The sequence below is a fragment of the Danio aesculapii genome, chromosome 12 (assembly GCF_903798145.1).
Source record: "Danio aesculapii chromosome 12, fDanAes4.1, whole genome shotgun sequence".
Taxonomy (NCBI): Eukaryota; Metazoa; Chordata; class Actinopteri; order Cypriniformes; family Danionidae; genus Danio; species Danio aesculapii.
In genome coordinates this window covers 12,396,872-12,414,140 of record NC_079446.1, presented here as the reverse complement: position 1 = coordinate 12,414,140, position 17,269 = coordinate 12,396,872, and the positions used below count along the sequence as shown (strand labels likewise).

The 17,269-nt window shown below is 36.1% G+C and overlaps 1 protein-coding gene across 1 annotated transcript in view; it reads right to left on the bottom strand.

Annotated features, from left to right (window-relative positions):
* Window positions 1-2,403: 2,403 nt before the first annotated feature.
* Window positions 2,404-17,269, bottom strand: part of erbb2 (erb-b2 receptor tyrosine kinase 2) — a 71,839-nt gene continuing 56,973 nt past the window's right edge. Inside the window, exons 22-27 of the mRNA XM_056468931.1 lie at window positions 15,574-15,649; window positions 15,348-15,494; window positions 12,051-12,148; window positions 9,774-9,962; window positions 7,977-8,334; window positions 2,404-5,582 (exon numbers count right to left, since the gene is read on the bottom strand). Of these exons, the coding sequence (XP_056324906.1) occupies window positions 5,251-5,582; window positions 7,977-8,334; window positions 9,774-9,962; window positions 12,051-12,148; window positions 15,348-15,494; window positions 15,574-15,649 (1,200 nt within the window). The 3' untranslated portion in view covers window positions 2,404-5,250. The remainder of the gene's footprint in view (window positions 5,583-7,976; window positions 8,335-9,773; window positions 9,963-12,050; window positions 12,149-15,347; window positions 15,495-15,573; window positions 15,650-17,269) is intronic.

The following is a 17,269-nucleotide window of genomic DNA, read 5'->3' as shown; positions in this document are numbered from 1 at the left end:
TACAGTACAAACTAGGGCTGCACGTTATTGACAAATTCTAATATTGCGATATTTTTTTATTTTGCGATATAAATACAATCACTACATGATCTCTATTTTGAAAGAATTAATAAAGTTAGACCGATTGAGATGATTCCGCAGTAGAAGAGTGCATCTCCAGAAAATCGAATAAACAATCTAAAAACTTTTTGGGGTCCCCTAACACATTTTCCTTGCTGTCTGTGCTATTTGCAGTGCATTTCTGTATTTGCATGTGTTGTGAAGATTTTCATGCATAATAATCTATAAATACACTCAAGAAACAGATACAATTGAAATAAAGTGTTTTATCATTCCAGAGTCTAACAGTATTCAAGTACAGAAACTAAATGATCAAAATAATTCAATTAAATTAATCGTTGTTAAAGTTACAAACAGTGTTGGGGGTAACGCAATACAAGTAATGTGAGTTACGTAATAATATTACTTTTCTAAGTAACGAGTAAAATAACGTTTCACTTTAAAAAATTAAGTAATATTAAGTTTTAAAAAATTTTACTTGAGAGTTTGCTTAAAAAAATTAATTTGCTGAATTAAATTTAGTGTAATCACATTGAATTACACTCAAGGAGAGAATAGACGGTACCATTATTAAATTTTTTGTCACTTATACATATGAACCCGTGTCGCTTATACCTATGAACTTACATGGTAACTAGATGTGTAAGTAGTATGTAACTACAGTGTATGTACACACTGGTACATAGTATTTACTTGTGTAATACTGGTGTACCTACACACATGTAACAACCCATTGAATAGTATGTATATGTTCAAATGTGTAACAGGACATTGGTAACAACACTAAGAAAGTACACATCTGTAACAAGAATTACATAAGTGCACTGTATAACAACAATACGTACTTGCAGGTGTTTTCTCACTGCATTCATGTACTTCTAAACATTGTATTAGAATAAGAATGGCAGAACTAAGGCTGCATTAGAAGGTTTCACCTTGTGATGCCAGTGTAATTACAGGGTAAATCCATAGGAACTGTCCACAGTAATGGTCTCAAATTCCTGTGTAATATATAAAACCTAAGCCTTTGTGCAACTGTTTAACAACAGCAAACTTCTGCCTAAAAAGTATCAATGTAGATCGAAATATACAAAAGTCTTATGTTTATATGTTGCTTTAAGGTAAATTGTATAATCACATCACTAATTCACATTAAAGGGGTAATTTACCAAAGACTGTGTTATTAATGTCATGTTACACATTTGAACCTACACATACTATTCACTGGGTTGTTACATGTGTGTAGTTACACCAGTATTACACAAGTAACTACTTTGTACCAGTGTGTGGATACACTGTAGTTACATACTACTTACACATCTAGTTCCCATGTAAGTTCACAGATATAAGCGACACAATATAAAGTGAGCCCAAATTCTTTCTTTTTTTTTTTTAAAGGTTAAGAAGGTTATAGTGTATCGTTAAATGCAGAGCTCCTCTATTTAAAAATTAAAAAACCCTTTAAGTTCTGAAAGAGATCAAGCCTCAGGCAGGAATAAAAAAGTAACGCAAAAGTAACGTAAAGTATTTTTTTTCTATAAAAAGTAACTACGTAACATAACTAGTTACTTTTTTTGGAGGTGGGAAACTCAATATTGTATTGCATTACTTTCAAAAGTAACTTTCCCCAACACTGGTTACAAGTGGTACAATTTATTATGCCTGATTGCTTTTAAAATCATTATACAATCACAGGCATCAAAAACACATGCAAATGATGAATTTTATTATGATCCAGACTTAACATTGCATTTACCCGTGATGTGCCTATTGCAAAGATCACATTGTGATTTTGATGCTGAAACAATATATTGTGCAGCCCTTCTACAAATAGCAAAAAAATAAAAAATAGCCACGGTTTACAACAGAACAGCACTCCAGAGTAAAGAATGAGTGATTTGACTGTCTTCGTCACATTTTACACAAGGATTTGTCATTCTGACGGCACTGACACTTAGAGAAGAACTAAGGACTTTTGAGCAAGAGACTGGCTTTGAGAAATGCAAGTACTGTTTTGCAAATTTCAATTCTGTTCTGAGAAATGTACCAAAGCCACTGAGAACAACTGTAACAAATGTTTGCCTGTTAAATCTATCTCAGCATTAAGCCGCGGTCACACTGCACTTTTCTCACCATAATCTTCCATTCATACGCACGCGAATGCGGCAGAGCAGAAATGCAAGCTCATGCAACAAGTTTCGCAGTTTGCTGTGTTGCAAAGTTCAAGCTTGGTGAACTCTGACCTGCGTAATCGCATCACTTGATTGCGTGAGACCAATCGAAGATCAAAACATGACCTCTCTGGACAGAAAGTTTAAATATGGAGCAATCGCTCGCTTTTTTTTTTTAACCGTCTTCTCATCTTGCTTAATCCTGCCCTTTTTCGCAGTGCCACACGACAAAATTTTGCAAGCTCAAACTCTAGTGCACAGGTGTGAAACTCAGTTCCTGGAGGGCCGCAGCTCTGCAGTTCAGCGTTAACCCTAATTAAATACACCTGATTAAACTAATGAAATCCTTCAGGCTTGTTAGAAACCTACAGGTAAGTGTGTTGGAGCAGGGTTGGAACGAAACTGCAGGGCTGCAGCCCTCCAGGAATTGAGTCTGTGTACTGTAGTGTGACTGTGGTTAGCGTTAGAATGTTCTTTAAGCACAATAATTGAATTATGGGATCATTTACACAACATCGATTTCACCTAAAACAGAAAACATTTCAAGAGTTCCCACTTAGATATGCTTGGTGTTTAAAGCAGGTTTGGCATGCTGTCCTGGGAGAGAACCCTGAGCTCGGAGATATTTGAGCCCAGGGCTCCCGCCCGGTCGATAAGCATATCAGGAGATCCGAGATCAGGTAGGTCTCGAGAGCTCCCCCTTTAGAAAAGGGAGGAAAAGGAGGAGATGGGGTGGAAGGGGGGGATTCTTCCAAACGAAGATAGAGCAGTAGGGAGAAAATGATTCATTTATAGTAAACTAGGATCACTCTGATTGGATTATTACTGATTACAGATTAGTGGCCAGACGTGCTCAATCATATCACGTGCTCCTCTCGAAATTAGTTTATAAAACGTCACTTAATGCTTTTGCACTGTTGGTGACACCTTCATTTTGGGGACGTCACACAATTTGAAGATTTAATTTTTGAAGATTCAGTCTACAAACATGCTTGAGTAAAACAAATCAGTGCAGTTCTTTACAAAGTGGCATCACCAACTGCTAAACTTGCATGCATAACAGAGCATTTCTAGTTGTTTTCCTGGATTTGTGTTTAAAATTGAGAAAAACTTTTCATTTCTAGAAGACCGTTGCCATGTAAATACACCCAAAATCTTCAATATGACCTGCACAACATCTGAGATTCACCCTTTGCTTTACATACATCTGTACAGCCCATAATAAAAATGATTACTGTTTTTTTTCTACAAAAACACCCAAACAAATGTGAAAACCTGTATGTGTGAGAGATGAGGACTGCTGCTGTTGAATTGCTGAACATCACACTCACTTCAGACGCTGATAATGTGAGTCTTTCATTCATTGCCACTGAAGCTGCTCAGCCGGAAACACACACACACAGCAGATGATTGTGTCCAGCTCCTGTCCAACAGTCTTTAAAGCTGTTTAAACTCCGGCTGGGAAAACAAAAAGTAATTTTCCAAAGCGAACATCCAAAATCCTCAATGTATTCTATATGTATCGAAAGACATCTTCCAGTGTTAACATCATTCAAACAGTCTTTTAAAAAAAAAATTACCGTCAGGCGCAAATACCAGTTTTTTTTTTTTGTTTGTTTGTTTGTTTGTTTGTTTTTTGGTAAATTCTGCAAATGCATCCATCTTCAAGTTCATACTCCAGTACAGAATGCTACATAGATTCTTGTGGTAATTTAGTAGAAAGCCATGAGAAACCATTCCCATTGGGAACATCCTTCACAAATACGTACAAACACATACACGCTCATCTCCACATGCAAACACACACACACATACCTTCATCTTCAAACATACTCCCCAACACATTCATCTCCACACACACAATGGTTTGTTTTCGTTGATTAGTGAGGACATTACATAGACTTCTATTGTTTTTATATCAGTTTAATGATATAATCCCAGTTCTATTTTACACCTTCCCCTCGGCCCTTAAAATCGAGTGTGAAGTGGTGAAATTATGAAATTGGACACCATTATTATAACTAATTGTCATCATGTGTTGTCACTAGCTCCAGCATTAATATAGTGCCCAATGAGATAAAAAGCGCAGTCCACTGCTCTTTCCTAATATCAAAAAGGCAGTGCATCTCGCGTTTTCAGAAATGAAAAGTGCATTCGGTGACCGGCCTGGCTCGCAAAGTTATCTTGTGATGTATTTGGGTAACACTGTTACAGAGCTACTGTATTTACAGTGATCATATTCATGGATGTAACAACAAGAAAACAACATTAACATTATAGCAGACGTGCTGTAAAAAGCACATTCACTGCCACCAGACTTTTCTGACAGACTGGCTTTCCAACCCAAGTCTTTGGGTTATGCTATCAGAATTTCAAATATGTTTTGCAGCTATTATTTTATTAAGGAGTATTGTTAGCGAGATTTATCAATGTAATAAATTAGATGCTTGTTTGTACAAAAAATCCTTATTAAGCCCTTTTTGTTACATTTATGTATCTCACTCCTCACTTTTGTATCCATGTTGCTGATGTATTCAGGTAAATCTCTCAAACCCCTTGGTTTGGAGTGTGGTCCTCAAAAAAATCATACCCCTATGCCTCAGAGCAAAAGAGATTTGGGACACCCATATCCCTTCACGTGAATGCACGAATTAAAGGTTAGGGGTAAGTAGAAGGGCTAAGGCTAAGGTAGAATTGGGAATGGAACTAACTCTAACCCTAAACTCAAACCTCACAGAAACAAGAGGCAATCATTAGATACTAATAAAAACATGCTCTGGACAATTTATAAGCAGTTTTAATTAGTAAGGACCAGTGAAATGTCCTCACTAGTGGCTCGTTTACTTTATCATATTTTAATATATAAGTGTGAACAATTTAACCCTCACAAGTATAGCTAAACCAGTGCACACACACATACACACAGAAAGTCACCAACACTTTCATCTCCACACATACAGTCTCATTGACACATTCATTTCCACACACTGCACTCATTCACACACACTGAAGCTTCTTCTTAGGTGTACTCCTTGTGGCCGCTCCATGTGTCTGCCAGGCCCAGGTACTCTGGGTTTTCTGCAGTGGGCATCATGTATCCGTTGGGCTGCCTGTGATTTGTTCCTCCATTTATGGCCACTCTGGCCACTGCCTGAGCTTTAGCTGCAATATCATGGTAGTAGGGGTTGTCGAAGGCTGGCGAGGTGGGTGTGATGCTGCCTATTGGCACCAGGTATTCTGGGTTCTCCACACTGTTCCCTGTGCTGAGGCCGTTGAGGATGAATCTCCTCTCACTAGCTTTGCGTGGAAGCGTGCTGGGCCTCTCTGATGCCACATCCTGGTTCACATACTCTGAGAACAGAGAACATGGTCAAGGCATTAAAAGTGTAAAATCACTATCATAAACTTTTAATAAAAGAAAAAATACATCATGAAATGTATTTTACAAAGAGAAGCAGATTCTCAACAGAATTGTGGAGTGAGGGTTCAAAATTTAAATCATTGTTTTTTTTTTTTTATCAGATATATACCAATCTACAGTTGAAGTCAGAATTATTAGCCCCCCTGAATTATTAGCCCCCCTATTTATTTTTTCCCCAATTTCTGTTTAACAGAGAGAAGATTTTTTTCAACACATTTCTGAACATAATAGTTTTAATAACTCATTTATAATAACTGATTTATTTTATCTTTGCCATGATGACAGTAAATAATATTTTACTAGATATTTTTCAAGACACTTCTATACAGCTTAATGTGTCATTTAAAGGCTTAACATTTTTGAGGGGTGCACATGCACCAGAAGTGGCGAATATTTACGTTTGATAAAGGTTTTGGAAGTGGCAAAATGACTCGACAGCGCCATCTTTGCATGTTTGACACAGTGGCCCGCACACGTTTGAAAACTGGCACACAGGAAGTCAGATATTTTTTCTCCAGGTGTTGTATTTTAACGAACTCCTCCTAGGGATTTTATCAGATCAATACCAAAATTGGGTCTTGCCATCTAAAGTCCTTGGCGATGTTAAATTGAGAAGATCTAGAGCTTTCGTCATTGTTTTACAAACAATGATGTTTCTCTCAGGCATGCATTGTTTGAGCTGCCTTAAAATCCACACGTTTGATAACAGTCCTGACCTGAACACATTTACATGCCAATATCCTGTTACAGTTATAGCGCCACCTGCTGGTAACAGGAAATGACATGTTTTACACTGTAACAAACTCCTCCTACAAATTTTATCAGATTGAATCCATGTTCCGTTAGAGTCATAGCGCCACCTGCTGACAGAAGGAAGTTTGGCATAAATCTGTGATTTTCTCAGGTTTTTAAAATTTATTAGCCAAAATTATTGTTGTCCACTGTTCTCTGTCATCCTAAAGTCGCTGTTCCACTGCACACGACATTTGGACACGACTGTCGGAATACGCCCCCTTGTGTCTCACAGAATTTTCAGTTCTGACGTGCACCATGGGAGAGAAGCTGTTCTCGCAGTGTCCGAAATAAAGGAGTGCAAAAGCAAGAGCCTTTATTCTCCGTGCGTTCACAATGGTTGAATAAATGAATGAAAACTAGAAACTCATAGACCGCAGAAAATTTTGGAGGGAATGTGAAGACAACATAAAACATTATATTTTTATTACTTTATTCCTTACATTTATGATTAGAAATGTTTTTTTTTAATATAGACTTTTTCTGATTAAAAAATAACCAAATAAACTCCTATTTCTCATCTCGCATCACATCACATCCTGTCAGCTGGTCGCATACGGTCTAGTCGCAGGAGTTAAAATATTTCAATGGATCCGCAGCTTAATTCGGATCCGAATTTTCCGCATACGGAGATGATCGGAACTCCACGCAGCTCCCGGACTACTCTCCCTTGGAAATGAATGACTTCCGGTCTGTCGCTTGTCGTGTGCAGTGGAAAGGAGGCTTAAGGCCACCGGGCGGCAGTGAGACTGGGTGCGAGGTCCCTTTTATCGCTGCTTGCAGCTTTAATTTTAAATATATAATATATTTTAAAAGGGTATATATTTTAAATTTCCTTTTTTAATTAATCTGAACTGAACAGCCTAATATTGAGAATGCTTTACTCACATTCTGTCGGCTAAGTAGTTTATTCCAGGTTATGTTGTTTTAGAAGAGAACTTGCGATGTCTTGATGTACTAACAAGTTATAGAAAATAAATGAATAATCTAAATAAATCCAATATAAAGAAACATCTGCTCCTTCTGTGAAAATTAATAAAGCCATAAACCTTGCCATCAGCCATAAACCTAGTCATTTACATCTGTTTTATTAGTAAAAAAATAAATGTTTGTGTCAGTATATTAATGGCACACTTGAGCAGGATTAGTAAAGTGTAAATATAAAGAAATGCCAAATCACATGCAAGTTTTTATTATACCATTGAGCACAATCCGGGTAATAATTCATTTTTAAGATATGGAAGAGAGGCGCACATTAGTGTCTCTGAATCACACTTATGTGAAATGATTTTAGAACAAATCTGTTTCTGTGCAACATTTTATAAACGAGTTCTTTAGGAGGCCCCTGACTTCATTGTGCATTTAGATATTTTTATTTACACCTTTGTAAAATTTAATCAAAAATAAATCTGCTTTTGAAATGGCTCTTTTGGATCACTTCATCAGTCACTTCTGCAAAATACCAGTTAAATATGTCACATTATGAAAAGTGAAATGAGTTTCTTTTACTGCAGATGATGCATTGCTCTTACCAGGTTGTGTGTGTGTTCCTCGTGGCAGTGTATGAGAGAGGAAAACCATGTTGCCATCAATCTCCAGCTCTCCATCAATGCCGTTGGGCATGGTGGGGTCTTTAGAATAGCGACAAGGGCTGGATGGGGGGCAGCTGTCCTCCACGTAACCATCCAGAAACACAGAGTCTGATTGGCCTCCAGCTGAGCGGTGTGAGATGCTCCGGGCTAGAGGCGGGTACTGTGTCCCAGGCCACATGCCATTGGCTGTTGCGCCCACTGGAAGAGTTGGGTATTGACTCTGTCCTATCATGCTGACAGAAGAATACAACTCTCTCCCGTTGGGCAAACCATCCACCTCTACCACTTGATCTGTACTCTGAAGAACAAAGAAAAAATTCAACAAAAGTATTAAGGGCTTGCACATTTTTTTTACCAGGCATGAACAAGGTATATACAGGAATCAGAGAGTGAAATTCAATATCTTTTAAGACTCTTTCCATACATTTTAAGACCTTATTGCGACTTTAGGTTTCAACCGGTAACATTGTTTGGCAACATTTTAAATTACTGTATATTTACCAAATACAGATTGTGAGAAAGCAAAACTAAAGAGGTGGGGTGGCACGGTGGCTCAGTGGTAAGCACTGTTGCCTTAATTACAGCTTGAAGGTCACTCGTTCGAATCCATACTGGGTCAGTTGGCATTTCTGTGTGGAGTTTGCATGTTCTCCCCGTGTTTGTGTGGGTTTCCTCCGGGTGCTCCAGTTTCCCCCACAGCCCAAAGACATGCGGTACAAGTGAACTGAATAAACTAAATTGTCCGTAGTGTATGAGTGTGTGTTTGAATGAGTGCGTATGGTGTTTCCCAATATTGGGTTGCGGCTGGAAGGGCGTCCGCTGCGTAAAAAACATATGCTGGAATAGTTGGAGGTTCATTCCGCTGTGGCGACCACTGAAATATAGACTAAGCCAAAGGAAAATGAATGAATGAACAACTAAAGAGTCTCATTTTCAATGCAATATAATTCAGAAGGGTGGGAATGAAGCACAAGACAATTATTTCAGAAGAAAATAAAACAATTAGAAAAAAGTTTATGTGGAGCTTTAGCGAACTCTAAATGAATTAATAAAACTTTAGACTCCCATTTAATACAACTCAACACATTCATCTTTAACAAAACTGATCCTAATGTTTCATGCGATTTTCTGATTTCATATGAAAACAGAAAAAAAGAGTATGTGACCATTTTTTTGTGCTCTTTCACATGCTGATTAAAAATAATAAAAAATCTGTTAATCTGTTAATTATGCTACATAAAACATACCTTCACCTAAACTGAAATGTTCTTCATATGATTTATTGATTTCATGAACTATACAGCATTCCAATATTCACAGATTAAACTAAAGCAAAATTTAGCATTCAGCTATAAATTACAGCTATAATCCGCGGCAATAGATTAAAGCACAGGTCTCAAACTGGATTCCTGGAGGGCCGCAGCTCTGCACATTTTTGCTCCAACCATAATCAAACACAGCTGATGCCACATATCAAGGAGTTCAAGACTCTTTTGAACACCTTGATTATTTGGATCAGCTGTGTTTGATTATGGTTGGAGCAAAACTGTGCAGAGCTGCGGCCCTCCAGGAATCCAGTTTGAGACCTAAAATAATTTTTGGGTGAACTATCCCTTTAACAGGTCTTCACTGCAAACTAAACACTCTTCAAACCTTCAACAGGGGGACATAAATGATTCAAGCTGAACTGTTCCGTTAACCCAGTGGATTAAGTAAGAGAATAATTGGTTCTCTGACCCTGTGTGAGTGGTGTCTGCTCGGCCCGTTGGCTCTCATTTCTCCATGTGTATTGAAGATGCTGCCGGGCTGCGGCACCAGGTATTCCTCTGCATCCAGAAACTCCTTCACATTCCCACCCTCCTCTGCCATCAGGATGCGGAAGAACTCGCTATCAACTGGACTCGACAGACTCATCTCATCTTCGTTCTGTGGAAAGGAAATGCTATCATCCACTGCATGTATATCTATCATAAATATCACTGCTTAAATAATGCGAGTATGTTATTTAAGGACTGCATTCATTAATAATTGAATGGTTAAATAAAGCTTATTACGACTCTTGCTATGCTATGCACAAAACATTAAGGTCTTGGCAAAGTGATGTTTTGCTTTTTTTCTCAATTATTTTGTGTGTGTTTTTTTCCGCAATGTATTAATGGTTACTCATTGGACTCAATGTTTCTGTGCATGACATTTTTCAGATACAAATATAAAAAAAAAACATGCAAAAGAATATTTCAGTGTGCAGAGACCTAAAAACTTTGTCTAAACATGCCTAAATTAAATATCATGCATGTATGCAATACAAAACATTATTAAAGAAATATATATTTAAACATTTATCTTGAATGCATCAAGACATATACAGTTGAAATAAGAATTATCAGCCCCCGTTTTGGTTTTTTCGCAAATTTCTGTTTAACGGAGAGAAGATTTTTTCAACACATTTCAACATAATAGTTTTAATAACTCATTTCTAATAACTGATTTATTTTATCTTTTCCATTATGATATTTGATCTAGATATTTTTCAAGACACTTCTATACAGCCTAAAGTGACATTTAAAGGCTTAACTAGGTTAATTAGGTTAACTAGGCAGGTTAGGGTAATTAGGCAAGTTATTGTAAAATGATGGTTTGTTCTGTAGATGATGGTTTGTTCTGTAGCCGAAATAAAACAAATAAGACTTTCTCCAGAAGAATAAAATATTATCAGGCATACTGTGAAAATTTACTTGCTGTTAAACATCATTTGGGAAATATAAAAAAAAAAAAATAATAAATCAAAGGGGGGCAAATAATTCTGACTTCAACTGTACAAGACAAAAAGATGATCCCTCCTGTGAAATTTTCATATTTTCTTACATTCACATAATTATCAAATTATGTTGAATGAAGAGAAAATTTTTCCAACACATTTTAAATGTAATATTTTTTATAATTAGATTTTTTCTTTTTACTTTGTTATGTTGACAGTACATTAGATTTTACTTGTTATTTTGCAAGCAACTAATATTCAGCTTAACTCTGCAAGTTAGGTTGATTAGACAAGTCACTGGAAATCTGGGATTTTTTTTTTCTGTAGCCAATCAAAACAAAAAAATCTTAAGAGGGCTAATAATATTGACCTTGGAATGTTTTATACAATTTTTTTCCTTTTTTTATTGCAGCCAAGCTAAAAAATTACTTATTGCTCCAGAAGAGAAATAAAAATTATAATGAATACTGTGTAAATGAAAAATGCCCTTTCTCTGCAAAACAACCATAACTTGGGAAATATTTGAAAAAGAATGAAAAATAAAATGATTGATGGTCCATTTGAGTATTAGTAGACCGTCTGCTTAATATCTGTTGATACTGCTCTTCAGCAGACATTTAACTCACTATAAGAAACTTAGCAAGTACATGTCAACTTACACTACCCCTAACCCTAACCTAACAGTCTACTTCTAATCTAATGAGAATTAGTTGCCATGTACAACAATGTTCAACAAACAACCATCAAAATAAAGTGTGACTCAATTTACAATTTTTTCAGAACAATAATCAATCGTTAATCTGTTATCATACACAGATTATATATTATTGCTTGCTTATTATTCTAGTTCTTAGTTACAGCCCTATATTATTCTTTTTATATATATTTTGTTTTAAAAGTAACTTCAAAGTAAAGTAATTAGTAATCTGATTACTTTTTACATGAAGTAATTAGTAATGTAATCAGATTACAATTTTTCAGTAGTAGTCAGTAATTTGTAATCTATTACTTTTTTTAAGTAACTTACACAACGTTGGTCATGTGACATTATCACAACACACATTCAGCCTATTTGAACAAGGCTGCGTTCATTGAATCTTTAAATCATCCAATTTTTCAATAATAACAATAATAAACCGGTAATCTGTTGCTCTACACACAGATTATATATAATTGCTTATTATTCTAGTTCCTAGTTACAGTCCTATATCATTCTTTGTATGCTTTTAAAGGTAAAAAATGATGATTGCACGTACTTGAATGACAACATAATGTGAGGGATCCCGTGCCATGATGGTGAATTCCTCCACCAGGTCCTTAAATCTCGGTCGATTGTCAGGATCGATCTGCCAACCTGGCAAACATACGACATATGGTCAAAAAAAAAAAAATTCTTCTGATTTACAACTGATGACGGTTTAATGTCTGCATGAAATAAAAATTATTATGTTTATTTCCCAGGCGCAGATTGTTATTCTTCAGGTCAAAAAATTATCTGTGCATGTTAATCCATTGAAAAAGAGTTTCAGTTTCCTACTCGATATTCAGTTTCAATTGGAAGTACATCAACATACTGAAATAAATGTCACAGCAACTTCTGTTTGGTGCAGACTTTAACCAGTTTAATTTTGAAACGTAAGCAAAAAGGTCACAATGCAGAAGCTACTATGCTGAGATGATGAAACCTAAACCTTTGTTGTCTTCAAACTGCAACAAAAAATTCACAGTATTTGGACATTTTGGGAAAAGTCTAAACTTAAAATCAAGATGAAATAAAGAAGTAAAAATGAATAAATACCATCTCCAAAATCCAATAAAAATGTAGATCCTTTTCTCAAGCATTTTGAGAGAATACTGAAATCCAGAATACAATATTTCCACTCTAAACCAAATGTCAAATTCCCTTTCACTGACTTTCACTGACTATGTAATGTGTATAGTACATTTATTCTGTATGGCCATACAAACAAAGCACTTAACAATCATGAGAGGGGTCTCTCCACACTACCACCAGTGTGCAGCATCCACTTTATTGATGCAACGGTAGCCACAGGACAACGGCGCCAGTGCACTCACCACCCACGGTGATAGACCCCTTTCGGTGAATGGGGATGATTGGGAGGCCATGATGGGTAAAGGCCAAAAGAGAGAATTTGGCCAGGACACCGGGGTTACACCCCTACTCTTTACAATAATTTCCATGGGATTTTTAATGACCACAAAGAGTCAGGACCTCAGTTTAACATCTCATCCGAAAGACGTTAAACTAAAAATTGAGCTCTCTATGACTTATAATGAATAGAAACACAGTCAGATGTTATGTCCCTCCAGAATTTAGCGATCCTGCGAACGCTAAATTTAACGTAATATTAAGCAAATGGCACAAAATTTAGAGGAGCTTGCTCTTTTTGGATTGCCACAGATATCCTTTTGCCAGCAAGTATACTGTTCAAATTCGTTTTATGTTGTCTCTGCGTTGTTTTATATGACATAATATTATATTCGATGGGTGTCACAATGGCGGAGTGGGTAGCACAATTGCCTCACGGCACAACAAAACCACAGTTGCTGGTTTGAGCCCTAGCTTGGTCAGTTGACATTTCTGTGTGGAATTTGCATGTTCTCTCCATGTTTACGTGGGTTTCCTCTGGGTACAGTTGAATTGAGTAAGCTAAATTGGCTGTAGTGTATGTGTGTGAAAGAGTGTGTATGGGTGTTTCCCAGTGTTGGGTTGCGGTTGGATGGGCATCCGCTGCACAAAACATATGCTGGATAAGTTGACGGTTCATTCCGCTGTGGCAAACCAAGTAAATAAAAGGACTAAGCCAAAAAGAAAATGAATGAATATAATATTCGCGTAAAGAAAGTGCGATACCTTGAGTGTCATGGACGGCATATCGGTTTGTGACTCACTTTAGATGCGCCATGTGCAGAGTTGGGTGTAACGCGTTTAACAGTAACACATTAATGTATTCTTATTACATTTTAGAGGAAGTAATGTAATGTAATGTACAGTAATGTAATGAATTACATTTTAAATTTGTGTAATTTGATTACAGTTACAAAAGTTAATGTAATTTCGTTACTTACGTTACAATTACAGTTTTTAAAATAAAAAATGCTTCTTTTAAATCACGTTTTCCGCTGTAATGTCAGCTATTAAGCATGCACTTTTAAATTGCTGGAAAACAGGAGTTGAAATGGTTCCTGACAGACATTACTTTGATTTTATGGAGCATAAAAACTAAAAAAATGCTGTGAAATGCAGTCTATGTCCAGACTCTAAAGAACTTTTGACTGCTTTTAACTCAACCAGCAACTTCTTCAAGCACTTGAATAGAAAGCATTTTACGACAATACTTGCTGTTTACGACTTGTTTACGACTGGCGCCCAAAAACACGGTGGCCTAACTCAGCCTAAACAGGCTAATTGGATTTTTGTGCGAGAGTGAAGGTATTTTCTGAATACTGCAGTATATTTTGTATTTTTATAGGTATATTTTATGTTTCAAAAGTAACTTCAAAGTAAAGAAATTAGTAATCTTATTACTTTTTACATGAAGTAATTAGTAATGTAATTAGATTACAATTTTCCAGTAGTAATCAGTAATTTGTAATCTATTACTGTTTTAAAGTAACTTACACAACACTGCTCATGTGACATTATCGCAACACACATTCAGCCTATTTGAACAAGGCTGCGTTCATTGAATCGTTCAAAACATTTGTACATTCATTCAATTTCTTTTCAGCTTAGTCCCTTTATTAATCCGGGGTCGCTACAGCGGAATGAACCGCCAACTTATCCAGCACATGTTTTACGCAGCGGATGCCCTTCCAGCTGCAACCCATCTCTGAGAAACATCCATACACATTCATTCACTACGGACAATTTAGCCTACCCAATTCACCTGTACCTGTATCTTTGGACTGTGGAGGAACCGGAGCACCTGGAGGAAACCCCCGCGAACACAGGGAGAACATGCAAACTCCACACAGAAACGCCAACTGACCCAGCCAAGGCTCGAACCAGTGACCTTCTTGCTGTGAGGCAACAGCACTACCTACTGTGCCACTGCATCGGCCACCATTTGTACATCTTAACATGATTTTTCTTGTGGTTAAAGAGATTTGAACATTTTTGTTTATTTGGACTCATTTGTGCATTAAATATTTTGTAATAGGCTTTATAAAATTAGTTTCTCTCAGTGTTCCTTTTATAGAAATTAAAGAGACCAATACTGCTTGAGATCAAAAAAGTAAAAGAATTAAGATGTGTAAATTTTGAGTATATTTTTACAACAAAACCAAACAAGAAATTCCCCAAATATTGTAGCAAATTTTGAGAAAATACACTGCTAAATCAGTAATTTTAGGCCAAAATATTTAAAAATTGTTCAAATTTCCTGACATAATATCTGGAACAGACCTTTTATAAAAATTTAAGTGACCAATGTTTTTTGAGATAAAAAAAAGTAAGTAAAAACATTTTAATCAAATAAGCAAACAAACATCAATCCTGATGGTTATTATCATTACAAGTGAGCACTAACATTTGACCATGATCATGTAGACATCTTTGGTGCAGTTGCACGGCTGTGAGAGTCGCTCTCCGGCCTCCAGCAGGTCTGGAATGTCCCGCGCTTGAAAACTCTCATACGGCTTCATGCCAAAGGTCATCAGCTCCCACACAGTCACCCCTGAGATGGACAGAGCTTATTTTAGAGCAGACTGTTGTTAAATACAGCAGAGTAACTGTAAACCCTGGCTGATACTGACCGTAACTCCACACGTCACTTTGGTGAGTAAACTTCCGGTGTAATATGGACTCCAGCGCCATCCATTTGATCGGCACCTACTCCACACAAACACACGAACATTAATATAACTATGGAAAAAAAATCGTATTTTCTCTGGAATTACCATTTATAGACTTTGATTTGAGTAAAACCTATTTTTTATTATTTTTTCATGAACTACTGATAACATGCCTTAAATATTATAATACAAAAATGAGAACCAGTTACATACAAAAATGTAAATTGTTCAAAATAAGAAAAAATGTGCCATGATATCATTTTAAGACAACACAAAACACCTATTTAACTTCACAAGAGATTCAAAATCAATATTTGAGTTGAATAAACCTGATTTTCAATCACAACAAATTAAATCATGTGCTATACAAACCAATTATTTTTGTAAATACATATACAGTTGAAGTCAGAATTATTAGCCCCCCTGTAAATTTTTTCCCCTAATTTCTGTTTAATGGAGAGAAGATTTTTTTCAACTCATTTCTAATAACTGATTTATTTAATCTTTGCCATGATGACAGTAAATAATATTTTACTAGATAATTTTTCAAGCCACTTCTATACAGCTTAAAGTGACATTTAAATGCTTAACTGGGTTAATTAGGTTAACTAGGCAGGCTAGGGTAATTAGGCAAGTCATTGTAGAATGATGGTTTGTTCTGTAGACTGTCGAAAAAAATATTAGCTAAAAGGCCCTAATAATTTGGACCGTTAAATGGATTTTACAAAATTAAAAACTGCTTTTATTCTAGCCAAAATAAAACAAATAAGACTTTATCCAGAAGAAAAAATATTATCAGACATACTGAAAAAAATTCCCTTGCTCTGTTAAACATCATTTGGGAAATATTTAAAAAAGAAAAACAAATTCAAAGGGGGGGCTAATAATTCTGACTTCAACTGTACATGTATACATGCATGTTCTCCCCGTGTTCGCGTGAGATCCTCCAGGTGCTCCGGTTTCCCCCACAGTCCAAAGACATGTGCTATAGATGAATTGGGTAAGCTAAATTGTCCGTAGTGTATGTGTGTATGTTCTACCCAAACCCAGTAGTAAAATGTTATCTCTTATTTTTTTCGCAGTTGCTCTACTTGACAGACAGTAGATTTATTGATTTCGCTTGGTTTGCAATTTCTACTTTTATCAGTTCAACCGCCTGGACGTATGTTAAGTATTTCTATTTTTAGAAAGATATTCTAATGATATAAATATGTGAAAAATCATGTTTTTCCCAAGCGTTAAGAATGTTCTAGTATAATTTTTTTGGTAAATATTTATTTTGTTTGTATATATTTATATTGTTTGTACAACCCACAAACTAAATAAAGACTAAAATCAAGCATAATACACTACCTGACAAAAGTCTTGTCGCCTATCCAAGCTTTAGGAACAAAAAATACTAACTTGACTTCTAGTTGATCATTTGGTATCAGAAGTGGCTTATAAGAAAGGCAAAGGCCTCTAGATTACGCTTATTTTACCAAAATAAAATATGATCATGCCTTGATTTTTCATTATTTGATTAGGACAGTAAGGTCTGACTTTGCTTAGACAAAAGTCTTGTCACTTAACAGAAATAATGTACAGTATAGAATATAAAGTCATGGTGCAGTGGAAAAAGAATTAATATTGTGTATGACTCCCATGAGCTTGGATG